At 44.7% G+C, this 27,827-nt stretch overlaps 2 protein-coding genes across 2 annotated transcripts in view; both read right to left on the bottom strand.

Moving 5' to 3' along the window:
* The window catches only part of CERKL (ceramide kinase like), a 51,263-nt gene extending 44,903 nt beyond the window's left edge, over positions 1-6,360 (bottom strand). The window contains exon 1 of the mRNA XM_063118596.1: positions 6,050-6,360. Coding sequence (XP_062974666.1) covers positions 6,050-6,320 — 271 coding nt within the window. The 5' untranslated portion in view covers positions 6,321-6,360. The remainder of the gene's footprint in view (positions 1-6,049) is intronic.
* A 14,394-nt stretch (positions 6,361-20,754) lies between these two features.
* On the bottom strand, positions 20,755-23,881 carry NEUROD1 (neuronal differentiation 1). The gene is made up of 2 exons (XM_063118594.1): positions 23,750-23,881; positions 20,755-21,980 (listed from the first exon to the last, which is right to left on the bottom strand). The coding sequence occupies exon 2, from the start codon at positions 21,967-21,969 to the stop codon at positions 20,869-20,871; it is 1,101 nt and encodes a 366-aa protein (XP_062974664.1). The 5' UTR covers positions 21,970-21,980; positions 23,750-23,881; the 3' UTR covers positions 20,755-20,868.
* Positions 23,882-27,827: the final 3,946 nt, after the last annotated feature.

Genomic DNA, 27,827 nt, shown 5'->3' with positions numbered 1-27,827 from the left:
GCTGATGATTATACATTATGCTATCAGACCAATTAACATGGCATATTCTTTAAAAAGTGGGTTTTTTCAAAGACCCCAAACATAAAACCGATTCCGGCCCGCTTGCATTGGCTGCCTATATGTTCCTGAGCCCAATTCAAGGTGCTGATTTTAACCTATAAAGCCTTACACAGCTTGGGACCACAATACGCCTCTCCCGACATGAACCTACCTGTACACTGTGCTCAACATCTAAGGTCCTCCTCCAAGTGCCTACTCCAAGGGAAGCTCGGAAGATGGCAACAAGGGAGAGGGCCTTTTCAGTGGTGGCCCAATTATGGAATGATCTCCCCAACGAGGCTCACCTGGCGCCAACATTATTATCTTTTCAGCGCCAGGTTAAGACTTTTCTTTTCTCCCAGGCAGTTAACAACATATACTGAGTTTTTTAACTGACTCCAGAATATCTGTTTTAAATGGATATTGCTGTTTTTATGCTTTAAAACTTTTTTATATTTGTTTTTAATGTTTGTTTTTAACTTTTGTAAACCACCCAAAGAGCTTCAGCTATGGGGCGGCATATAAATGAAATAAATAAATAAAGCATCAAATTTAAGCATCATATCCATGAGTTCTTTACAAGAGAAATGATATCGGATAGATAATTTGATGATTTAAGCAATAGATGGCGGAGGCTCAGAAATTAAAGAACTAGGTAGTCCAATATTAAGGGTCAACTCCACTTTTTGTGAATTTCCCTCTATCACAGCACTCTTTGCCCCTCTCCGCAACATATTCCACATTCTTTGAAAGTGGGCAGATGCAAATAATTGTCTAAATGCAGAGATGATTTTATGCTGACAATGCCAGCCATCTATCAGGATACAACTCTTGGTGCTAGATGTGGAGTTTTTCCCTTTTCAGCGCCTATTCTTTGGGGGTACAGATCTAGGAGATCAACTTGTAAACAGAAACCAGTTTCTGTACATTGATTGCCCTTACTGGATTAGGATGAATAAGTAAATTCATATAATATACCGTGTGTGTGTTGTGTTTATTCATTCCAACTGCAGAATTTGAATTTGAACATGAATTCCTCATTCCCAACATCGTCGATATCAAGAAAAGTGTACTATATATTTTATCTACTATACATAAATATGGAACTGATTTTTTTCCACGATTTATAGAGTAACACACCATATTTAAAATAACCATGCCCATTTTACAACTAGTTCTAATATGTAGATATGGCAATATATAATAGAATTGAACTATCTATTGATAGCTGATTAATGTGACATATATTCCTTTGTATTGGAGCCTGCAATACTGAAAAACTGCAGAACTGTTGCTGTAATTAACCAAAAGGGCAAATTCTAAAAGGAAAAAGCAGATACCACCACAAAAGTAACAGATGTTCTTTGAGTTCATCTGGACAAAAACATAAGCATATGTGGAAGAAATCCAATACTATCATAAAATCAGTTGGTGTCTAAAATAATAGCAGACCCTTATGGTAGGATAGCAATATATGTATCAAATACCCAACACATTATGTTTCAACAGAATGTTCTGATAAGAATGCATAACTAGCAGAAATTAATGGGGGGTTTTCATGAAAAGCAACAAGAAGAATTGAGACAGTCTGTTAAAGCATGCAAGCACATAATGTTCAGAATTCACAGCTCTTCAAGATTTTATCTGTAGATGCTATATAGATATACTAAGTTTCACTATTAACAAAAATTGAACTTCACAAAATAATACATGCACAAAGATGTGCTAATACGAAAAAGTCAACAAGCAAAGGTAATGAATTTACTATTGGTTTAGTTTTTAAACTTCTTTTATATCTCAGTATTTTTGATAGGACACCACTTCACGGAAAATGTAGACAAGCACAAAACAAGGTAATTAGTGTTCAAAATGAAATTGGGGCCTTAGCTAGACCTACTTTATAATCCAGGACGGAGGAGGGAAGATCTCGCGTTGTGTTTAACGGGAGATCCCTCCTCCATTTACACGTGAGGCAATGGGCCACATGTTCTGCAGTCTCGGGCTCAGCCCGGGACCATGGAAAAAGCAGACCCAAAGGGGAGGGCTCTATCCCAGGGCAAGGGAGGGATCATCCCTCCCTGATCCCGGGATTCCCTGTGCATCACAATGCCAACCAGCTGCCCATTCGAAAACAAGTAGGACATGAGTGCAACAGCACTCTCCTGCCCATGTTCCCCAGCAACTGCTGTACATAGGCATACTGGCTCTGATTCTGGAGGTAGCATATAGCCATCAGGACGTAGCCATTGATATCTTAATTCCTCCATGAATTTGTCCCATCCCCTTTTAAAGCCATCCGATTGGCGGCCATCTCTTTATCTTGCAGAAGTGAAATCCATAGTTTAAAAATGCAATCCATGAAGAAGTTCTTCCTTTTATTTGTCCTGAATCTCCCATCAGTCAGCTTCATGGGATGATCCCGGGTTCTAGTATTATAAGGGGAGAAAATGTTTTCCTATCAACTCTATGCATACCGTGCATGATTTTGTACACTTCTCTCATCCCCCGCCCTTCGCGTTTTTTCTAAACTAAACAATTCCAGCTGTTGGGCCTGTTCAGACAACACATTAAGCCATAATTAGACCACTAACACTTTTGCAGCAAATGAGTATGTTTAAACCGTGGTTATGTAGCCACCACAGTTAGGAATGGTTCACATGACATGCCAAGCTATGTTTAGCTCAAAATGCTTAACCACCACGGCTTAGCGTGTTGTCTGAACAGGGTTGTTGTAACTACTCCTCATAGGGGAATTGCTCCAGCCCCTTGATCATTTTAGTTGCCCTTTTCTGCACTTTTCCCAACTCTACAATATCCTTTTTTAGGTATAGTAATTTAGGAGCTAGTGTAAAAGGTTCACAATGAGGAGCCTTTGTCAACATGTTAGCTGCTGAATTCTGGACCAGCTGAAGTTTCTGAAGACTTTTCAAAGGCAGCTTCGCATATAATGCATTATATTAATCAAGTTTAGGTGTTACTAAGGCATGGATAACTCCCCATTGCTACAACCACCCAAATCCACCCCCTACACCATTTCATCTAAGCCTAATTGCTATACAAGGGTGCAATTTTGTGGGGCCACAGCGTACAAGGAGGGAGAAGGCTAATAGTTTTTCAGTAGGTTTTTTTAAATCAAATTTGAAAATTTTTAATGAAATTATTTAATTTAAATCAGTTTGTTTTGCCTTTTTTAAATTGCAAATACTAATAACTTAGTATAATATTATACTTAAAGAATAACTTAGTTAATATTAAATAATCTGTATATAAAATGGATAACCCCACAGTTAATCTATAAACGGATTCAATAAAGTTCTACCAGATAGTGATTTAGAGCGCAATCCAATGGTACCTGGGACAGTGTTCCAGGGAACATAGGATTGTTTGGAGTCCCCACCCAGGTTGTAGATACTGCTAAGACCTTAGTAAGGAGATTCTGAGTTCCGAAACCCTGCCACCACCACCCTTGCCGCAACCATGGAAAGACCAGTGCTGGTGGCCCCCTAAGGCCACAAATGCAGCCTCAGAGGGAGGGAAAAGGAAGTATTCTGGTGGAGAGGGAGGAGAGTGCTGGAGTATGAGAAATTCTATGGCCTCTTCAGCCCTGGCCCAGGCCCCAACAGTGTGCCTTCTCTAGATGGGCCCAAAGGCTTGTCTACTGGAAAGACAAAAATCACCTCTGTTGCTCCTCCTCACCCCTGCGTGCATCAACGGCCATGTCTACACCATACCAGTGTAGAGGGAGGGAGGGGGGAGGATCTCGCGATATGATCATCACAGGATCCCCCTTCTATCTACATGTGGTGTGTGATCTCCCGGGAGGAAGAGGATGTCACGCCCGCCATTTTGTTTTATTTTTTAATCGTAAAAGAGCTCAGGAGCGCTCCTGCACAAAATGTAAGTGGGTTTTTTTAAAAAAAACACCTCCCGCTCCCCCCCCCCCCCAATGGGCACAGAGCTCCTGAGGAGCTCCTTGCCCGGGTCCCAGGTCCTCGCAGTTACTTTTGAGGAGCCGGAATGAAAACAGAATGCCCGGCCACACGTCCCACGGTCTCGGGATCATCCCGGGACCGTGGGAAATGTCAGGATAGAAGGGTAGGGCGATATGTCAGGAAAAGGGAGGGATCATTCCTCCCTGCTCCCGGGATCCTGTGTGTCATGTGGACGCACAAGGATGATCCCGGGGCGATCCCCGGGATATCGCCCCATCTAGCCTTAACCAACAACTGGATACTCGGAAGTCTCTGAGATCAGAGGCTTCCTTCTAAGGAAGTTTTTCTATATCAATGAAGAACCAATTTGATCATTTCTCAAATATGAATATTTACACAATCAATAAAATAAACTCTCACTCATAAAAAATAAGTTGCTCTAGTATGCCCAGTAACTATCAGAATGTTCTTGTACCTATCAGTCATGAGCAGTTATTCTTATTTTTTTTAATGTGTTTTCATGATGTTGGTGCTTGGCCATGGCAGACTAAAACAGAAAAGAGCAATACTTGAAAGAAGAAAAAATTTGTCCAGTGTGCAGATTCCTATATTCTCATACCTACAAATTGTCATAGCTGCTGATCATTAAAAAGGCCCTATATGAGAATATTTAAAAGATGTCCCCTCTCTAGGTATTTTTTTTTTAAAAAAATGCAAAATTATATATAGTGCAAAAAACAAATACAAACCCTGGTTGTAAAAATGATATAACAGGATAAATAATACTCTATAGTATCAATGGGAAACATGATTGAAATCAGCTGTTCCTTGCTGGTTTAAATCAATGGAGATTGTTTCCAAATGAGCAGCTCCTATCTTTCGCAATCAAAGGCATTGTGCAGCCCATTTCACCTTTTCCTCCTTAAAGGCTTTTTTTGTAACAAGAAAAAAAAACCTGAAAAAGTGGAGGATTTAGTGTACTCTCAGAGAGTTTTACCAATTAGAAGGTATGGCGAAGTTATTCCATCTTTTTCTCCTTAGTGAAATAAATAATAGTAAAATATGGAAGGATTAGAAGTGGATGACTATGAGGGCCCTGGGCCGCTCCCCCATCCAGTATAATTCCATGCTGGCTGTTAGCCGTAATAAATTTGATTGATTGAATAAGTATAATTCCATAAATGAGGCAGGCTGATGGTTCGATAAAAGCCTCATCTGGAAGCAAAGGTGGTCTGAACTCCTTTTCAAATTCCATGATTGAAACATAGCAATTGCACAACAAAAAGCCTCATCTGGAAGCACTCTGGTAAGTAGAAGGAGGGGGAGATTTCAAATGTCATCTTAAAAGAAAACTAATTCCTCTCCACTAGCTATCCAGAGTAGCATTTTGTTCTTAGGGCTCATCTATACCAAGCAGGGTATAGCACTATGAAAGCCGTATATAAAAGGCAGGAGCCACTCCAAGCATGATGCAGCAGTATGGAAGTGGTATATATGTATGTATGGAAGTGGTATATATGTGTCAATGGGCCCCAACAGTTGTCAATGCACTTCAATACTGCTATAAAGCAGTAGTGTGGCTCCTGCCTTTTATATACCTCTTTCATAGTGGAAATCCTGCTTGGTGTAGATGAGCCCTTAGACTACCTCGTCACGCACTGGGTACACTCAAGGCACAAAGTTAACCAAACTTTTCTTCAATTACGCAGCCCCTGAAGGGGAGTGGTGTTTCCACCCGACGTCACGCACTAGTTCTGCCCTCCCTAGTTGAATGGCTTTGATGGACAGAGGAGGAGTCTGAGCTAGAAGGGAAATTGAGGTTGCCCAGTTCAAGACGGGGGTGGGGTGGGGTGGGGTGGGGGGGAGGAGTGAGTCCCATTAGCTCCAGTGGCATTCGCTTCCGAATCTGCGAATGCGCGGGCTGCAAACCTGGGCACATTCATGCAGGAGTAAACCCCATGGGATTCAGTGGAGCTCACTTCCAAGGAAATATGCACAAGAACATCAAAGCGCTAAACAGAAGAAATAAAAGTAGCTGCTTCTCTGTGTTTCTTGCACGCACGCACGCACCCCCTCACCTACGGGGCTCTCAGGCTGGATTGGGCTCCACCTCAGCCTCTGGGCACTCAGCACCACGTCGCAGCTCTTCTTCTTGATCTCGAAAATCCCTCTGAGAAGCGGCTGCTCATCTTCGCCCCGGGCCTCCTCCTCCCGCACCCGGGCGCTTCCCTGCAGAGCGGGCTGCCCTTTTGCCGCCTCCTCTCTCGAAGAGGAGCGAGAGGTGGCGTCGCTTCCCTTCCTCCCAGCGCCCGGGCTCTCGGGCCACGCTATCCTCCTGGGGCGGTGCATTTAGGGCCACTTGCGCCGTCCTTTTCGTGCTTCGCCCGCCCAACGGCGGAGGAAGGCGAGAGAGAGATCCCAGTGCGTCGCAGCCGCTACCAAGGCAGCCGTGAGCCGCTCCCCTCCCTTTCCCCCAAAGGGCGTGGGGGGAGGAGCGTGAGCGGCCCGGCGCGCGCGCACGCGTTTAGCTTTGGGCTCCTTCTCAGGCGCGCGCCCTCCCTCGGCCCCCTCACACCTCCTCGCCTCGCGCTCACGGGGCCGGCCTCGCCTGCAGGCGGGAGTAGGAGACAAGAGAGCCCGAAAGAAACCTTCCCTTGGGTGTTTTTGCGAAAGGCGGGAAATGAGCCAGGAGCCAGATTAGGGATGGTCCTCCTAACGACTCCTGCACCCAAGAGAATGCTGGGGGTTGCGAGTAGGGCAAGGCTTATATTATCCAATCCAGAAATAAAAAGCCTCCCTGCAAAATTTCGGGAATGGGTGTGTGTTACACAGCTATTCTCGTGCAATTAGGCTGCCAACGTATGCACACTTTCGTAGAAGGAAGCCATATTGAGCACAATGGGACTTATTATTTATTGCATATTTGCTCCACCCCATAGCCGAAGCTCTCTGGGCAGTTCACAAAGATTTTCAAAAGACCCATTAAAGATATATTATGCAAAGTGTAAAACCATTTATATAAAAACATAGACAAAACACATGCGGGCAACATATCTAAAACCAATTTAAACAATCAGCCATAAGACATCTGTCATGCATTCAAAACTAATAAGAGAAGAGTATTAACCTGACATGGAAAAGAAAGCAATGTTGGTGCTAGGTGGGCCTTGTTAGGGAAATCATTCCATAAATGGGGGGTCACCACTGAGTAGGTGCCTTTGTTGGGGGTTAGACCCAGAGATGACCTACGGAATTCCCTGCCTTTAGAGGTCAGGCAGGACCGATGTATTGCTTTAGGCACCTCCTGAAAATGTTATTGTTTCAAGAAGCTTTACCTGAATGACTGCCTGCAGTTTTATCTGAACCTTGTTCTTTTAAAATGAAAATTTTGGTGTTGATTTTATCCTAGTATTCTCATTATTCACTGCTCCAAAATCTTTGGATAGGGAATGGCATATAAATATTATAAATAAATAAATAAGACCTATTCCAAGGGTTTTTATTGACCGCACAAGACCTTTACTTGACAAAACTGAAAACCCAGAGATGTGCTTCCATTTGTGCAAGGCATTGTCATGACAGGCAACAGAGGACAGGGCCAAAATACCCAAAACACCAGCAAAATTTAGCTTCAAGTTCTACCAACTAGTAACTAGGCCTTAAGAGACCTTTTAGAGTGTGGAAAAAACATGCAAATGGTAGAAAACTACAAATAGTGGAAGAAAAGGGGGCAAGGCCATCTAGACAACCTCGTTGGGCCAGATTTGAACCTCAGGAAGTCCAGATTTGGCCTGTGAGCCTGAGGTTCAACACCCCTACTGTAAACAATTGCATAGTTCTGAAATGCTTTACGGATCACTGAAGTCTGCACACTCTTGTCTGTTTCTCATAGTTTAAATCTGTAAGTTGTCTGTACTGGTTTCATTTTCTTAAGGTGGCAGTCTATAGCTAACATGAATGTTTTTATGTTATTCCTAGCCACAACAAACTTTGCATATTTAAAACCTAACAGTGGACATGTTTCCTTCTCTTTTCTTCTCTTTCTCTCAGAAGGATTAGTAACGACATTTATACACACAGTAGGGAAACCCTCTCTCCATAAAAGCCAGTGGGACTTTTGCCGCTGACATTAATGGCCTCTGCTTTCACCCCATGTCAATATTCATACATCTAACTGGTGGTTTTCCACCCATAAGTAATATAATGAATATAACATCAGCACATGTAACATTAGATTGTATCAACAGAGATCTACATTACAAAAAAATACAACTTGGGTTTTATTAATATATTAATCTCTCACTCTTGGTTGCTTGGGCATAAGATAACCCTGGGATAGGCAACCGTTTGGGCCCTGTGGGTATATTTGGCAATTTTAGAAACTATCCTGGGCACCACCACAAAATGGGTGCACTGCATATGAAAATATTGGCCTGCAGTCACCTGCCATCTCCATTTCATAACAACGTTTCTGAGCCCCACCTGTGGCCCAGCATTCATGGGAAAAGAAAATGGGAAGAGGCCCTCACTTTGCTTTAAAGCAATCTCAGCTGCCAGTAAGAAACTTTGTTATTTAAAGAAGATAAAAATTGGGAGGTGTAGGGCACCAAGAAAGGTGTCCAAGGGTACACTGGTGCCCCACGGGCACCAAGTTGTCTACCCCTCAGATACCCCTTTGTAGCTATTTCATCCCATCGCTATGGGCCGTTATTTATTTATTGGCTTCTTGCAGTACCATCACTGTTCATGGCAGTTAGGGTGACCATATGGAAAGGAGGACAGGGCTCCTGTATCTTTAGCAATTGTACAGAAAAAGGAATTTCAGCAGGTGTCATTTGTATGCATGCAGCACCTGGTGAAATTCACTCTTCATCACAACAGATAAAGCCGCAGGAGCCTTACTCTCTGCTGTATCTGGTCAAGAGAACAGGGCTCCTGCAACTGTAAGGTATCCATCATATCTTGTTTGGCCCTAAATTTCAACAGTGGAAGGAGATAACAGGGAAGGGGCAAGAATCATAGACAACAGAAGAGAGGGAGGAATAGGATAAGGGAATGTGAACAAACACAGTTACATGTGCAGTCAATTCACACTTACCATAGGTTCATCTTCCCCCACCCCTACCAGTGATTAAAAAAATGCTTCCAATTCACCTGTGGGAGGGAAGCCCCTACACAGAAGAGAGGCTGGTCCACCCATACTAACCCCTTGTCCAGGGGGGGGGGGGGGTTAGAATTACTATCTGATTACACCAAAGGGTTCATTTAGAAAGGTGGAATTCAAAGGAGAGAAAGGTAATCCATGTGGGTTTCACTGAAGGGTCATATTCGTGGAATTTTCAGAGATATTAGTTTGTTATGACCATGGCACCTTGATTCAGGCAGTAACCGAACAGAGATACTGAATCCATATTTATTTATTTATTTATTTATTTATTTATAATATTTATATACTGTTCCATATCTAAAATAGATTCCAGAGCAGTGAACATAGGAATAAAACAGTAAAAAGAAAGATTAAAAACAGCAAATTGAAATTCTTCAATTTAAAACAAAATACCAATAATATGTATTTCCCCCTTTTAATTTGCATTGCTTGTCATTTTAACATACACTGTTTACCAAACACTATACACATGATCCATTAATTTCAGTCTATTGAAAAGACAGGCAGGCAGTTAGCTGCATTGCTCTCAGCATTGTCCAGTGATTCTACTTTATATGATGGTCCCACCAAAATGATGCTACAAATCTGTATATCACAAGTATTGATCAGATATGCTTTTCATATTAAATGTAACTGTCTATGATGCAAAGTACTACAAGCTTGGGAACTATAAATTAAAAGCAGCTATTCAGTGGCTAACATACTGTAGTCAATTCAGCAGTATAAGTGGATGCATTAAGACCAATGCCAAGCTTAAATTTGGATTACCTTACTTGTGACAGCATGGTAAATGAATATTTCAGTAAAATATTTTTTATGGAAACCACTTCTGTAGGCATTTAAACAACAGCCTGTTTTCAGTTTTTCATCCCATCACTCTAATATGCATTAATATATTTTACGTAGATGAATAAATGCAGGGAACCCAATTGCAAAAGTGGTCTTTCAGCTAAATAGCATATTTAGGCCATGATAAAGTGCATAATGAATCCAGTCACTCTAACACAATCTAGTTTGATAGAATAGACTGCTGTACTTTTAAAAGAGATTTCTTAGAACCAAGAGATAGAGGTATTTAACTCTTTTAATAAATTGTGTCTATTACTTGTACTATGCTAAGATCATGAAGCTTTATGGATCCTACATAATAACAAGTTATTAAACCAGTTCTAAGGATTGAAGCAGATTTTATTTTGTTAAAAAAATCGTATTGAGAGTTGTAAAAACATATTTTCCCACGTGAAAATAACGGGATTAGATCCAGGCTATCGCTAGACCTAAGGTTTATCTCTGGATCGTCCAGGGGTCAAACCTGTTCATCAGGCAGCGGCGAACCCTGGATGATCCCAGGATAAACCTTAGGTCTAGCTGTGGCCCCAGACTCAGTCATACTTAGAATAGACCCATTGGGTTGCATCCAATGTTGGTCTGACATTAGTCCCATTCATCTCAATGAGTCTACTCTAAATAAGACTGAATCTGGATCCAACCCATTACTTGCACATGGGAAATATGTTTTTGGATACAACCATTGAAATCAGTGGGATTGAAGGTAGTCATAACTTATGTCCCATTGACAGCTTTTAAAACACAGCTAAAAACTTTTCTTTTCCCTATAGCTTTTAAACTTTGCGTTTGTTCTGACTCTATACTGTTAGCTTCACCCTTCCCGGTGCCTGTTTACACTTCCCTGTGCCTGTTTGCATTCTCTTTCCCTCCTTATTGTTTACTACAACTTTATTAGATTGTAAGCCTATGCGGCAGGGTCTTGCTATTTACTGTGTTATCTGTACAGCACCATGTACATCGATGGTGCTATATAAATAAATAATAATAATAATAATAATAATAGTTTGGATCCAAACCAATGAAGTTACCTGAGAGGATTGGAGTTTGGGATAGAAGACATTTTAGGCTCAGCTACCTTGTATTCCACCCATGAGGATAAAAATGGATGAGACTTGTTGCACCAGCGATGATAAGGAAATATCCTCTGCACAAACATGGTTCAAAATAACAGCCTTGACTCCAGCCTTGTAAATTAAGGGATTACTTCCAAGGACCATCTTCCACCAATTTATTAATCAGCTCAGGGAAAACATGTAGAAGTATAGACTGAGAGATTATGAAATATGATTTTTCTTGGATTGCTGATATCAAAATTTTGTGCAAACGCTGACCATTGTTGGTATCACTGACAACAGAATCCCTATCAATCTTTTGTATATGTGTGCGTGCTATCTAAGGGGGAGAAATTCTAAATTTTTCATGAGGACAAATACTGAGCAGGAATTTCAAAATCTCACTAATATCCGATTTACCTTGTTTGTTCTCATAATTATTATTTCTTTTGATGTACTGCAGCAACAAACATTTATCAGACCCCTAAAGTCAATTGCATTGGCTGGAGGAGGTGAAAATTATTATTAGCTGTGAAAAAAAAGGAGGTAATTGAAAAGCTTTCTTGTGGTTTGTAAATGCCTTCCAAATATTCATTAAACATTTAAGTGAGTAAATTTGCAGAATATGTTCCTGACATTGGCACTGGTTCTGCAGTTTTCTCTCATCAGATGGAAGTACTGTGTGTTATGTGGAGCGCATTCATGCATAAACGATATCATTTTCATAAATTAAAACCTCCCCTGCAGAAGGAACATCTGTGCTTGCCGTTGAATAAAAGATGGTGGCATGTGAGTTGCCCCTTGACTGACTGGAAAAATCCTTCTCTCTGAAATGAAAGCACTTAACCAAAAGGAACAAAACGTGGGAGCATTTTTTTTCTCTTTTCAAAAAATAATTGTCATTCCACTTTCCCCCATTCAGGTTTAACTCTCTGGAACAAGTTAACAAAGTGTGTAAACTTTGATCTACACTACTGCTTATCAATCTGCAAATAAATAAAACAAGTAATGGAAACTATTTGTTTTATAACTATATTTGTATAATTAAGTGGTAATTAATCTTTACATATGTTAATAAACAGGCAGGGCTCCAAAGATCAATTTTAGCTACATCCAAGGTTTTATTTATTTATTTTACTATTTTATTTTATTTTATTGTAAATTCACAAACTACTTTTGAGAGTCTCCTCTGTTTGCTATGTCTTGGCAAGCAAGATGGGAGCTGATTTTTGAGCAGCATGAGCCCAAAGTCTCCTGTGGCACATGGAATTATCTTTGTGCTTCTTTGGTACCCTGCCATAGACTTGACAGACAGTCAATGAAAAAGTGACATTTTGGGGAGTGAGGAAGAACTTCTAACCCTCCCTTTTTAATACCAAATAAGAAGTAAAGGAAATGCTTGCTTACAGTACACAAATTTGGTTTGTGTACTATAGGCAAGCGTAGTTGCTATAGCAAGGCTCTAAACTGTTGTATGCAGTGCTTGTAACTGCTTTGTTGTTGGTTATTAGATTGCTTTATGTTCACCTTGAAAGAAAAAGAAAAACTTCTTTAAAAAATGTGCATAATCAGTTGGGGTGGCCCTGAGATAGTGGCCTTGGTTCTAAGAAGAAAAACAGTGCAGCATTTAGAAAGGGTAATCATATGGCAGCTGAATACTAGATCAACCTGGTGCCTTCCAGATGTGTTGGAATGCAACTCCCATTATTCCCAGCTGGCAAGAAATGATGGGAGTTCTCATCCAACACATCTGGAAGGCCTGAGGTTAGGGAAGGCTGATCTGTAGGGTGGTGCCAAAAATGTATTCTTCAGATACCTTATTTTAAGCAGACTTCTTACTGATTTTCAGCCAAGATGAGCCTGTGGTATGCAGCAGCAGGAAAGACACTCCAAGATTGAAGGTTGTGGGAGAAAACCTTGGGGTGGCTCTTTAGTACAGCGGTGGGCAGAAGGAAGATTTGGATCTTCTCATAGGTCTCTGGGTGATTTGTAATAGATTGGCAAGGATTTCTAATTCCCAGTTCAACACTAGCAGCAAGAAAATGACCTCCCCCCTTTTCTTTCTCTCTCTCTCTCTCTCTTTCTCTCTTCCTTTTATTATTTTATTTTGAAATCCTGCTGAAATGAAGAAAGCTTGGAGGGAAAACCAGGGCTGGGTTTTTGTTTGTGGAAGGACTGTGAGCTTTGTTCAGTTCTGCTACACAAAACAAATTCCTGGGCTCACAATTCTTGAATTCTAAGTGTATCTCTTTTGTGCCAGGCTCTGGTTCTTAAAACTCAGTATTCTATGGGGTGGGGTGGGATGGGGACAACATGGATCCCGCAAGCCTGAAGTCTGCCCACCCCTGGGATAGAGGGTGCTTCCAGACAAAGCTTTTATTGTACAATCATCCTTCTACATGGAATTTTTTATGTGGTCCACTTATTATCTCTCCAATGTTTCCCATCGCTTCTTCTGTCTTTTTTCTCTCCACCAAAAATCTGTTAAGAAGGGAAAGACAGGATAGCTGCATGGTCTGTTGTGGAAGGTAGCACTAGGAGCCCTCCACCTGGAAGCACCAAGAGTAAGCAGTAGGACGTTTTCACTGTGTTAATACACTTTCAAATGTCAGGCAATCCCGGGAGGAAACAAAAGAAAGCACAGGGATTGCATTCACACTTTCCTTCTCACTGCGAACATGGGTGCACTGCAGGTCTCATTTCATAGTCGCTAAGCACAAGGCAGAGGCAGCCAGGCATTGGTTCTCCGTTTCCAGAACTACTGATGCTAGAAAAGGTGTCAGCTTTAAAAGTTGCCATGTACAGGGAAGGCAGGAAGAAAAGGTAGCTCAGGTTCTCTAAGCCAGCAAAATTTTGTACTCTTTCTCCGCATCATCATGTGAATTAGAACAGGGCAATCTTAGGGCTCATCTACACCAGCAGGATATTCCACTATGAAAGTGGTATGAAAGCAGTATTTAAAAGGCAGGATCAACACTACTGCTTTATAGTAGTATTGAAGAGCACTGACAAGTGTTGGGGCCCATTGACACATCTACACCAAGCAGGATATTGCACTATGAAAGCAGTATGAAAGCGGTATATGGTATGTGTCAATGGGCCCCAACAGTTGTCAGTGCACTTCAATACTGCTACAAAGCAGTAGTGTGGCTCTTGCCTTTTATATACCGCTTTCATACTGCTTTCATAGTGCAATATCCTGCTTGGTGTAGATGAGCCCTTAATGTCATCATACCAAGCATCTTCGTGGCTATGCATATTCTAGGCTTTAAAAAAACAAAAAAAAAAACAAATTTAAAAAGTCTCTCCCAAAGGTTTCCACTCTACATCAAGAAAAGCAGAATGCTGAGACCAGTGGAGGCTGGTGGCTCCGATTCCGGTGGGGCTATAAATTCATTCTGGGTCTCAGCCCAAACCAGCCAGAACTCTAAAACTGCTGTCCAAGGTGCTTAACCCTATCCCCAAATTAGATTTAGCACCTTGGATATTTAGAGTTCTGGCTGGTTTTGGCTGAGACCCAGAGTAGATTTACGACCCCACCGAAATAAGAATAACCAGCCTCCACTGGCTGAGATGTATAAATCAGACAACTGCAAAACATTTCTCTTCCTTTGTTCTGCAGGTTTTACTGTTTTGCCTGCGCACTCATTCTTTAGTGACTCCTCTGGCTTCTTTGCCTTGCACACTTTCAGCTAGGCATAGGAAAACTAGCCTGTCTGCTGCCCCCCACTCATCACATCACCCAGGGAAGGAGTAGCTGTGGGGTAACTTACTTTCAACACCCCCAGCATCACCCACACCAGAAATAACACTTTCAGACTGCCGGTTGGCTTGGATTTCAGAAACAACTAGAGCACACACTAGCCTCATCCATTGTCCGTCCGTAGGGCTGAAGTCTGTATGTGTATATGGGATGTTTTTGTTGTTTGTTTTGTATTATTATAGATTGCCTTGAGGAGAATTCAATCAAAAGGTACTGTGTAAAATGTGTATTTGTATATTCATGCTATAAATCCTCAAAATAAAATTACCTGCGTAAGCCACCTTTGCAATCATAAGGGCTAGGGACTTGCTTTTAAAGCAGCAGCAGGAGGAAAACTGAGATTCTCAAGAAGCACAATATTCCATTCTACACTTCTTCTGTGCATGCATGGCACTATGGAATCCAATTTTTTTTGCATATCCTGTCAAGCATGAAGGCTTAGTGCTTCAATGTTATGGCCTTGTTGTGGCCATAATGAACCTTATACACAGAACATATCTGAAAGAAACAGTAGAGGTATTCAATTCATCTCAACTGAGCAGTTTCAGACAGGCATCCATATATATGAAAACTACTTATGCACCTGCTTTTGTCACACTTATCCATAACAGAGTTACCCCAACTCGTGATGGCTGGTCCTTGTCAATGCTCCATTAGATGAAGAGAAACCAGATGGACCTCATAAGAGATTTGTGTAAGACTGAGGTGGTGACTTGTCAGCCATCTGGAAGCCTAGTGATAGTGGCTTAACTGTCATTAGCAAAAGACATCTATAGTTTTATCTAGTTGTTCCTCTTTTTCTCAATGTGCTATTCCTTTCTTCTGCTACAGTGGTAGGGCTGCTTTTGCTAACTCTTCGTTGGTATCATGCACAGAGAACACCCTGGTTCACATCTTCTTTTAGTCACAAACTCACATGAGAATCCTATGGCTCTGCTACATTGCCCACAGCCACACCAGGCTAGAATACTGGCATCCCATGATGGTGGCCCTATGCTCCCTCACAAGCAAAGCCAAAAATCCAGGAATACTGCTTGGCCACCAACCATGATGATGCTAATCAGTGAAGACTCCACATCAGCCATGCACAAATCAACCTGCAGAAATGGCAGTAATGGCATTGTCATGCTGGGATGTGAGCAGTGTCAGCCGGCACCTGGAGCAGAACAGGCAGGGATGGGTGGTGGAACAAACTGGAAGGGATCATGATCAAGGCAGAAGGTCTGAAGTCAGGACTGAGCAGAATCACCAAGCAGAGGTTAGGTCAGAGATGGTTTGAGGGACAACCCAATCCAATATACCATATGCAGGCACCCCTTAGATGCTTCTAGTGCAACTCCTGCCACTGCCACCACCCAAACCACACTCTTGCCAGGAACACAATTTCCATAGGAAAGACAGCATGTGGGGATGATTCTCCTGGTGCACCATCGTCCTGAGCAGAATAGCACTCCTCTCTTAGCCCAACAAAAAGCTACTGGGCAGGCTGGCAGCAGTGCTATTTGAATGGTGAAGGTGTTGTGCAACACTCATTCTTCCCATGCACATGTCTTCCATATTTAAGCTGTGAACTTCCCACTAATTGCCATTGGGTAAACGGAAGGAGCATGCTGACACACGCCCCTCAGCTGTTCCTAACAGCAACCTCTGGGCAGTGGGGAAAAAAGTGCGGGGACCTCAGCACCCAGGAAGAGGTGCTGAGGGGTGTGTTGGGGGGAGGAAGAGTGCATGTGTATGTGTGAGAGAATGGGTGAGTGGGGAAGGCTGTGTGAGTATATGTGAGAGTGAGTCAGGGGAAGGCTCTATGTATGTTGAGAAATGGGGTGGGAGTGACATTGCTGTGTGCAAAAAAGGTGGCCAACCCCAAGATACCCAAACACATAGTGGAAGAACAAGCCAGGGTTCAAGATCAGATAAGGAGATCCTATCTGCTAGATGAGATCAACAGAGAGGGGCTGTGGTTGTCCCATCAAGGTTGCTGGGTTTCTTTGGGACACTTCTCGTGTTTCCTGCAAGAAGGTGGCCAATGGGACCAAGTTCAGTGGGGTTATGGGCAGGTTTGTTGGGGAAACTAAAAACAGCCAGATCAATGACATGCTGGGTTTCAGGCCTTTCCTGGTGGTTAGCAGGCTTACATGTAGAATCTGTAGGCGACAGGTTTCCAAGGAGAAAGGCTGGAATCCTACTGAGATACCAATAATTCCACAGAGCTCATGCGCTCAGAACATTGCACACAATGGGTGTGTAGAGGCAACTGTGCGCGGAAGGGGGCACATTTCGCAAGAGAGAAGGAAAGCAGCAGTATGGACAAGGAGGAATGCACAGCAAGGTCACAGCATTCACCAGTTGGTACTTCACTAGAGAAAGAGGGCTACAAAAAGAAACAGGGCATGTGGGTCCCACTCCTAGAAGATTGAAATGTGGCATCCATAAGATAATGTGTTCTTCTGGCCACACCACCATTGGTCTAACTATGCAGGAATATATCTTTGTGTTCCTCTGTTTCATTGTAGCAATCCTGGTCTACCCAGTGTTCAGAACATAGATAACATTGCACTCTAAGTAACTTTAAGCAAGGCACTAGTCTCTCAGACTCAGCTCTCCATCGATATGGGGATAATACTACTGTTCTAACATTGATCAAAGTATGTGAATTTCAGCCAGCACTCTCTTTAAAGGCAATGAGGTTGGGTCACTTGACCCTATACCAGATCAGACACTTTGCCCATCTAGCCCAGCACTGTCTGCCAGAGGTGGCTCTGATTTTGGTGGGGCTGAACCTATTTTGGGGATTGGGTTCAGCACCTTGGATAGCCCCTCAAGAATTCTGGGGTTCTGAATGAAACCCAGAATGGATTCACAGCCCACCAAAATCAGAGCCACCAGCCTCCACTGCCAGGGATTGTACCAGGAACCTTCTGGGTGGAAAACATGTTGTTCTACACAGAGGTACATCCTCTCCCCTTCTTGTGATCATTAAAATTATTCTTGAATTTATTACAATAATACATTTAATAATACATGGCATTTCTGTGGATCTGGCTGCTCCCTTTCCTCTTTGTTTAAATCAAGATTTGGTGTGCCATAGAAATACAAGGGCCAAAGAAAAAGGTAGCTTCACAAACATCGGATGTCTTTGTGATATATTGGTTAGCCTATTCAGGGAGAAACCCACATCATTTGAGAAAAAACAACATTGGTGCTGAAACAGGGTGTGGAGTAGAACCTGATTCAATAACACCTGCTTTGGATACTCATTGCACTATCCAATGCAGCAGCCAAGGCAGTAAGCCTGCATACTCCAGTTACTGGGGAACATGGGTGGGAGGCTGCTGTTACACCATGTCCTGCTTGTGGGTCCCTGATCAACAGCTGGTTGGCTATTGTGGGAACAGAGTGCTGGACTAGATGGACCCTTGGCCTGATCCATCAGGGCTCCTCTTATGTTCTTTCATGCCCTAGGTCAGAGATAGCGGCAAAGATGTCATTTCAGTTTTTAGTAGGACAAGCAAAGAGATTCTGTTGGAGATGGAGGACAAGATTCCCAGGAAGGGCCAGAGGCCGGCTCTGGATACGCCCAAGATTAAATTGGGGGGTGGGGTGGGGGGCTTAAGTTTGTTGTTACTTCTTTAGAGATCACAATAATCAGAGAGAGGATGTGCGTTCTTGATCAATAATCCCATTTGATATGAAACACAAGGGTGCAGGCAATATTCTCCCCTATCTAAATATCACACAGTTATTTCAATCATATTTGAGATGGTCATGGGGAGGGGAGAAAACGCCCAGAGATGTCTGTGAACCCTGGGCAATCCTGTGTGTAGGAGCTAGCACCCCTAAACTTTTTATCACATATGGTATAAACACAAAGTAGGGCTGTCTCCCTCCAACCCAATTTAACTGGCAGCCCCCAGACAGTAATAGAACTGAATACGATTTTCTCCAGGGGTGAAAACCAACCACCACTTCCTCCGGTTTACTTACATTGGCAATTATACCAATGTAAGTATATGTCTGATGACAGCCTCAGGGCCCTGTTCGGAACCACAGCTCAACTATCACAGATGCAAAATGTTTAAGAGAAGCCACTGAACAACCCTAATCGATCCCTCTTCCCTTTACCTAGGGCTCAAACGAGAAACGCTTCCAGGTCAGAGCGCCTGGCTTCCGGTCTCAGCCACAGCCGGCATCTCGACAAACTGATCTCTCAACACGTGGAGTTGGATCAACTGGGCGGGCCTCGTGGGGCTGCTATTACTGTCGCTCGGCTGTGGCCCAGCGCTGCAGAGGGGTGGACACGGGTTAGGCGAACATGTGACTGGAGAGCACGTGAACGGCGCCTGTTGTATCGCACGCGATCGGAGCGGAGAGACCGAACTCGCTGTAGCCCCCAGATCAGATTGCCCGGAGCGCTTCGGTCACTTTCCACCATCTCCCAGGGTTTCTATTGGATAGCACCTCAAGATGGTTTTTTGTCGTTTAAATTTCAGTTTATTGTACAAATAATCAAGGTTGCACCTTTTAGGAACGATTACAATAATCCCATAGGAATTGCTTACACTAAGTTGGGGGGGGGGAGAGAGGGGGGAGGAATCACACTTAAAGAGAAATGCGACATTTGACCAAGGGCTCCTTACTATCTCGTTGTAAAAGTGTGTTTCCTAAAATTCCAAATGTGCATTACACCGTCATATACAGGATTACGAACAAAATTACAGTACAGATTGATTTCAGTTGAACCAGCGTTACATTTCAGACAGCACTTATTTCTGGATTGCATTGTACATGCATAACTATATTATTGTTCTAATTACGGAGTCAAATGGTTTGAAACTGGTTTGAGACTACTGACTACAATCGGTATATATTATAATAACCAAACCAAACCAACTGATTCGCTTTCGACTCCTGGACAGAAATATGACAAACCACAGATCCATGTGACTATGTATAATAAATCATGCATTTAACATTGCCTGGAAACATCAGTGTTTTTCAAGTTATCTCGGGTTTTCTTCAAAATCACGCGATGCGAAGGGGTGGAAGTGGGGTCCAAAGATCATAAAGAAACAGTGCAAATTGAATGTGATAATCAAGCAGCTTTTGATTGGGACGATAAGTAGTGTTGGCATTTGCTTATTGGAATATGGGTGTATATTTACACAAGTTTTCACAAAACGTATGTTGGAATGATTCACTGTAATAGAAAAAGAACCGTTTCCTTCTTCCATCCCTTTTTAAAAAAAGACCGTAGAATTCTGCAAGAAAATAAAAAGTTTCTTGAAAAATATGTTGCTGGTTCTGTGCAATTTTTGTGTGTGAAGGATTCAAAAGGAAATTGGATGGGGGCAGGGAGGTGCTAAGGCAACAAAACAACTTTTTTCTTCTAAGCACTTTTCTGCTGGTTTAAATTACTTAAATTATTCTGTATAAATTAGATATAATTCTACTTTGTTTCCGATACGTATAAAAATCGATGAAGCTGCATGGTTTAAAATAGTTTTATCAAAAGTTATTAAAAATTCTGTACAAAATCACAACAAAATAATTCAGCATGGGAAAGGTAACAAGTAGGAAAAAATGCTGATTGAAAAATAGAGATTTGATATATACTTTTTTTCTTTATTTTATTTTTTATTATTATTTTTTGTAACTGGCCAGTGACTAGTTTAGAAAAAAAAAATTGCATAGATCCTAATTATTGCTTGTGATTTTGTTGTCCCGATCAGATCAATAGGGAGGCGAGTTGAATCTCTTCTACATCCCCAGTGTAGGTTTCGATTCGGGGCAGAGAGGGTGGGGGGTGGATTAGGGAAGGGGAAGAGGACACGTGTAGCATCCCCATTGCTCCTGAAGGCAGTCACGATAATACCTAGAGATGACTCTAGCGCCTGGAAGGTTTATTCTTTCTTTTCCTTTCTTTCACCCACCTCTTTTTCCTTTCCTTTCTCCGCCTTGCACTCGGCAGCCATGGCGGCCCCCTTTATCAGCCAGGCGGTCGCTGGACGCCCCGTCGATTCGTTGCCATCCTGGGCACCCGAGCGACGCCGGTGCGCCTGGGAGGGCTTAGTCGTGAAATATGGCATTGAGCTGGGCACTCATGACGCGCTCGTGGTGGGCATGGCTCTCGTAGGGCATGAGGTTGTCGAGGGGGATCTCGCAGCGCGAGGCCGGGCAGGAGAAGAGGGATCCGTGGGCCGCCGCCGCCGCCGCCCCGGCCAGCCCGGCGGCGGGATAGTGCATGGTGAAGGCGTAGTTTTTCTCAAACTCGCCGGAAGGTTCGTGTTTGAACGAGAAGTTGCCGTTGACGCTGAGCGGCGGGCTCAGGGGCCCGTCGAAGGCCGGGCTGGCGCACTCGGCCAGGGCGCTCTCGAAGAAGGGCTCCAGCGCCGCCCCGTACGAGTGCGGCGCCTTGACGTGGAAGAGGTGGGAGCTGTCCATGGTGCCGTAGGGCGGGCTCGGCAGCCCCGGCGACTGGTAGGCGTACGGGTGGCCCGGGAAAGGCGCGCTGGCCGGCTGCATGTGCGGCGGCAGGTCGGGGCTCTGCTCGGGCAGGAACGTCCGCGGGTTGAGCTGCAGGCAGCCGGCCACCAGGTTGGTGGTGGGCTGCGACAGGCCTTTGCAGAGGCTCTGCACGAAGGAGACCAGGTCGGGGCTCTTGCCCGAGCGCAGGATCTCCGACAGGGCCCAGATGTAGTTCTTGGCCAGGCGCAGCGTCTCGATCTTGGACAGCTTCTGCGTCTTGGAGTAGCAGGGCACCACCTTGCGCAGGTTGTCCAGCGCCGCGTTGAGGCCGTGCATGCGGTTCCGCTCGCGGGCGTTGGCCTTCATGCGCCGCAGCTTGAAGCGCTCCAGGCGAGCCTTGGTCATCTTCTTCTTCTTGGGCCCGCGCCGCTTGGGCTTCTGATCGTCGTCTTCCTCCTCTTCCTCCTCCTCCTCCTCTTCCTCCTCCTCCTCCTCTTCGTCCAGGTCGTCGTCTTCCTCCTCTTCCTCGCCGTTCCTCAGCGAGTCGACCTCGGCCTCGGCGTGCATCGCTTCCAGCTCCTCCTCTTTCTTGTCCGCCTCGTGCTCCTCGTCCTGGGAACTGAGGCAGTCGTCAGTCCAGCTGGGGGGCCCTTGGGGCTGCGGTTCCCCCATCAGCCCGCTCTCGCTGTACGACTTGGTCATCCTGGGATATTCTGGACACAGAAGAGATGAGACAAGAGGGACACATTGAACAGAGGCGCCACAAAGAGGGCATCACTCCAGGCTGCAATCCTAAACCCACATACTAGCGAGTAACCTCCACTGAGCACAGTGAGGCTTACTTCCGAGCAAACATCCATTCGATCGCACGACCGGCATTGTTTGGGAAGCACTGTAATTGCCACTCCATTCAAAGCCATGGAACGTGATCATCGTAATTGCAATGAATGTCACCCAAGACATCCCATCCAGACTGGTTCTATCCCAATCACTTATAGATGTTCCCCACTTACCCTCCCTTACTCCTTCCGCCTCCCCTCCCGCTCCAAGCAACAAACGTCTAACTTTCTCTGCACTACAATGAGATCTATCGCCTCAAATAGCATTATGTAACTTGTTTATATTCGTGCCAATGGCTCTAAGGAGATTATATGTAGAAGGAAATTTGACTGACACCATCGAAAAGAACATGCTTTTGAAGGCGGAGGAGGAGGAGGAGGAAGAGGAAGAGGCGGCGGCGGCGGCGGCTACCGATTCAACAGGGCAAGTTGCCAATAATGATTCCGCCAGGGCACGATTTATTCCTTTTCATGCCTGTTCACAATAGCTGCCGATTCCATCCTGTACAATAGCAGTACAGAGTTCCCAACTGTTCAGAGTCAAGAAAAACTCGGCCGTCGAGACGGGGGATCAGGTGCAGTCACCGCCTAATAAACCGTCCCTCCCCTCCCCTCCCCCCTTGAGGGAGGGGTTGTCTTAGAGGAACTTCAGTGTTCTGGGGAAACGTTTGCTAATGAGGGGGATGGAAGGAAACCTGCAGGCTATCCGGGCAAGCGATGCTAGTTAAGTCTCCTTTCCAGTGCAATCAAAAAGCAACAGTTGAGCCCCATGGTTGAATTGATTAGTGGCTTCTGAGACCTTCTGCTCATCTAGCACTTCAAAACATCCCTGTCCCGCCTGACTGGAACAGGTACCAAAACGTCTGCTGCTTCTTTTCCCTCTCCAAAATGGACTTTCCCCTTTTCTTTTCTTTTCTTTTCTTTTAGTTTCCAAACTTCATTCAAAGGACAGCGAAGTTGTATCAAATGAGTGGAAATTGCTCCTCTCTGCCCCACACCACCCTCAAAACATAGACACTGAGGGCTGTATTCCACGTTAGTCCTACTTAGAGTAGACCCAGTGAAACGAATGGGACGAGATCGACTACCAGTGGGTGCAACCTCGATTCTAGACGGCAGCCCGCTCCTTCCAGCCGGATGGGCAAGATCCGCCGGATTCGTTTTGCTTCCCCAAATCAGTGCCAACCAGCCACGACGCACAAATACGCTGGATCTTTTCTGTCGCATTTCTTCCACCCCCACCCCACCCCCGTCCCTTCACAAGGCTTAGCTCTATAAAATTTGAAGAGCAGCTGAGGTTGCAATCAATAGGGCTTACTCCTGAGTAAACATAATGAGGCTCTGGCTGGGAGTCCCACCCAATGTACGCCGATAAGGCATGCCGTTTAAAAAGGAAAATAGAGAAGGCAGTTCAACGGTTCTTCCATATTGGATTAGAATAGAGTCAATCGCGTCCTGTAGAAATAAAGCCATCCACGCGATGGGACGTTGCCTATTTATTTTATGGGATGTGGGCTGTTTATTCCCCCCTTTCAGTTACGAATATCCGTCATGCAAGACACCGATTCCGCCTGGAGAAGAGTCCCTGCTTCTCGCCCAAGCGCTCCCCTTGCCTAACCCAGGGAATCAAGGCTCAGAATTACCTTTCCTTCTTCAGCGTGTCCTTTGCAGTGACGGTCTCATAACCCTGTTGCTTCTGGAAAGCTTTCCTTGGGTGAGGGCGCGTTACCCCTTTATTTATTTTATTTTATTTATTTTCCTCTGAGGCTGCGTGGAGGAGGAGGCTCCCGTTATATAGCCAGGCTCTCATGCCGGGGGAAGGGCAGGGGGCGGGGACTTGGAGGCGCCCCCTGGTGAGGGCTGATGGCAAGCCCCGCCCCCTCGCTCTCCCCCCCACTCCTCCCTTCAGCCTTCCCCGGCACGCGCCATATGGTCGCCCACGTCAAGCTCCGAGGGGGTCACGTGACCTACCCATTTGTATGCCGCCCGCCTCTCCATCCCATCCCTTTGTGGCCCGAAGAAAGTGGCCATCTGTCGCCAGCCAGAGACTCCGCGGACCTGTTTGTACCCGCAGGAGAGATTAACCCTTTCGCCCATGGGCAAACGCTTGTGGCTGGCTGCTCCAAGGGGCGCGCGGGGGGGGGGGAGGGCTGACCGGGAAAGGTGAACGTGTCCGGAGGGGTTGGGGTGTCACTGAACTCTTACGTTTTATTTTTGTTTTTATGGCGAAACTGCTCGGCTTTGGAACAGAAAGGCCGGCAGGGAAGGTTTTTTCATGAGATCGCCCACCTCCTTTGCCACCCAGCAGGCAGCGTCAAAAACAGTGGAGGCTGGTGGCTCCGATGTCAGTGGCACTGTGAATCCGCTCTGGGTTTCAGCCAGAGTTTAGTCAGCGCTCTAAAGGAGCTATCCAAGGTGCTGAACTAATTTGGTGACCTCTTTTAGGGTTCTGACTGAAACCACAGCCCCACTGACATCGGAGCCACTAGCCTCCACTGATCAAAGATCCCGTCCAGAAGCTCCTCTGGTTTGCCCCAAGGGATGGAGTTGCCTGGTTGGCCACGTGTTTCCCCGATGGGCTTAGCTTGCTGAAACCCGAGGCGCAGAGGGGGGAAAGGCAGCTCTTGCTGGGATCGTTCACAGTCACACCCGTGAACTATTTCAATGCGTCACACACACAACAGACCCACAACACAGGCCAGGACCGAATATTCTGAAAGATGGGGTGTGGGTGTATGTGTGTGTATGCGTGCGTTCCTCCTTCGATCTTCCATTGGAGTTGTCGCCTCACTCCTGCGGACTCCGAATTCTCTCCTCTCGGGTCTGTGTGGACCCACCTTTGGGTCAGGGAATCGCCTCGCCTCATCAGCATCTCGCCGCCTCCCTCCCGAAGAAATCAAGCGTCGTCTGCAGCGCCGAGCAGTCCCCAACTCACGTTTGCTCGAAGGAAAGAAACGGGCGACATCCGTTCGACGAGCGGTGCTGGTCTGTGGCAGCCAAAGCAACAAAGACCGAGAAACTTGATCCCGAGGCGGCAGCTTACGTAGGCAAGAACCCCTCCGCCCGATAACAGCCAGACTGGATAGCTGAGAAGGTCGAGGGGATTTGGAACTCTGGTCTCAACAAATGACAATCTCCCCTTGAAATACTAGCGGAAAGAAGACACACACACCCCGAACTGAACCCATGCAGGTTCGGTTCGGTTTTATGTTTACTATTTAAAACAAACAAACCAAAAGCAAACAACTTTCTTAACCGAGGCGGAAAGAATGGTGGGAAGAAAAGGAGGCATCCATTTTCATATGTTATTACACTAAAGAGCTATCGATTTTCTACACACACAACCTTTGTAACTTTGTATGCCGCCTAGAGTGTTTTGTATATAGGCGGGATATAAATCAAATAAATAAATAAAATTAATTAAATAAAATTAAAATAAATCTTAATGCAGTTCGTTCATCTAGAAGGTGGAAGAGGTGAAACAAATAAAAAATGCTATTATTATTATTATTATTATTATTATTATTATTATTATTATTATTATTATTATTATTCATTATCCCTCCTTTTGAAACAGTTCAAAGCTGCTTCCATATGGTTAACAGGTGAAGTCCCATTCTGGCTCCTTAACGGGCCAAACAGCTGAGTTTACCTTCTGCATTTGGTCTGATGCCCTCCAGATGTTTTGGATTACAACATTATTATTATTATTGTTATTGTTATTATTAAAAAACGACTTTGTAAACCTCCTAGAGAGCTTCAGCTATGGGATGATATAGAAATGTAATAAATAGATATTTCTATCAAGCCCTAATCAGGGGTTATGGGAATTGTGGTCCAAAATATCTGGAGGTGACTACTCCTGTCCTAAGCCATTTAGGCTCCAATTCTATACCCATTTACCTGGGAAATCCATTTGTCCAGATCACATGAACAGCATCCTCTCTATTAACATAGAATAGCTGATCATTCCTCATACAGAGGATTATGTGGGTTTTAGCTTTCTCTGCATTACGATTCTACTTTCTCAAATCAGCTGCACTTAAATCTTCATCGGGTGGGTCTGTAACTACTTCTCATAGCCCTTGGTTCTTTAAACTCATTTCAACCATTATGCACACCCCAGTAAAAGTGACCCTTTCACAGGCTCTTCTCAGCAATATTAGCAAGTGCGATGCTACACATGTCTACTCAGAAATAAGCCTCATTGAAAAGTTTATAAATAATATAACCCTCAAGACTCATATGGTGCAGTGGAGGGGAATGTTAAGTTTGGACCGCTTCTTCTTCCCATTCTCGCTTCAAGTGCAGACTTTGGATGGTTTCTAGGCAAGATTCGCTATCCCCCCCCACACACACACACAGAAGGCAGGACAAGGGAAGGGGAGATTTGAGAAACCCATCCTGGTTGTGAATATGGAACAGTGAGCCGTCCTTCTGGACTAACATGAATTCGACTACAAGGGTCTAATCCTGGATATGGCCAAGAAGCTCACTTGGACGGCCTGGAGCAAACAGTTTTCAGCCCAGCTAGGGTAACCTTCAGCACCTTGGCTAGCTCCTTGAGTTTTCTGACTGGTTCTGACTAAAACCCAGAATGAATTCACAGCCCCACCGAAATTGGAGCCACCAGCCTCCATTGCCAAGTGGTACCAATCGAGGGGCAGAGAGAGGAGGTTTTGGAGTATATGAAGTAATACACATAATATGCTCCAAAACGTGGTCAGTCAGCCCTGTATAGGGCCCCCCTCCTGCTCCTCCTGTGGAGCGGTAATAAACATTGCCCTCTAAGGAGAGTCTAAGCCCGAAGTCTAAAATCACCCTAGGGCAGGCACCACAGATTTCAGTCTTTCATTTTTATTCTCAACATTTAACCTTTTTTTCCTGTGGCATGTTAACGGATAATAATAGAAATATTTAGAAAACTAAATTCCAGGGTGTTTTGTTTTTGTTTTATTTTCACACACACTCAACCCACACACCTTTGCACACATACTCACAAACAACACTCACACACCCCGAGGCGTCAGAACGACTCAGATATTTTTTTTGGTCTGCCGTTTGTTCGGCTCGCCTCTTGGCCTGGATGCCAAACCCTGAACTACGGTCCCGGAGAAGACGGGTTGAAATTTCTGAATCGATGGATCCCTCCACTTCCAGAGTAGGCGGGTAGTTTTCTCGTTTCATCTGTGAGACCGACCTCCTTCTTGATTCCACCCCCGAATGAGAAGAACTGAATGCGATTCGGTTTGCCTTGCTGGCTTTGCAGATGAAGCATCACACACACACCCCACAACCCTCCTTCCCTTTATCACAGACCTCCTTTTCACTCAGCCTCGGGAGGGAGATGGAGCGGAGCAGGGAGAGACTCCCCAACTGAGCCGGGGACAGAATGTACCATGCAATGCAAAGCGCCCCCGATTACTATATAAATCCAATCAGCAAGGCTGTATTAACTTCCTTCTCTTCCCTTTAACAACCTCTCCTTTTCCAAGAACTGGGTGGACAGGCAAGAGAATGGCAGGCAGGGGTGTGTGTTTGTGTGTGTGTTTGTGTGTGTGTGTGTGTGTGTGTGTGTGTGTGTGTGTGAGAGAGAGAGAGAGAGAGAGAGAGAGGTCGATAGCTCCAGAAAGTCTGCCAGGGGAGGCCTGCTTCGAAGGAGAGATGGGAAGGAACGGGAGGATGGCAAACAGAAAGCAGCGAAGGCGAGCTAAAAGCCAG

This window comes from Elgaria multicarinata, chromosome 2 (assembly GCF_023053635.1).
Source record: "Elgaria multicarinata webbii isolate HBS135686 ecotype San Diego chromosome 2, rElgMul1.1.pri, whole genome shotgun sequence".
In the NCBI taxonomy this organism is placed as follows: Eukaryota; Metazoa; Chordata; class Lepidosauria; order Squamata; family Anguidae; genus Elgaria; species Elgaria multicarinata.
This window is presented reverse-complemented; position numbering and strand designations above follow the sequence as displayed.

Coding starts and splice junctions, on each gene's coding strand:
- NEUROD1 (XM_063118594.1), bottom strand. CDS start 21,969: ATGACCAAGTCGTACAGCGAGAGCGGGCTGATGGGGGAACCGCAGCCC.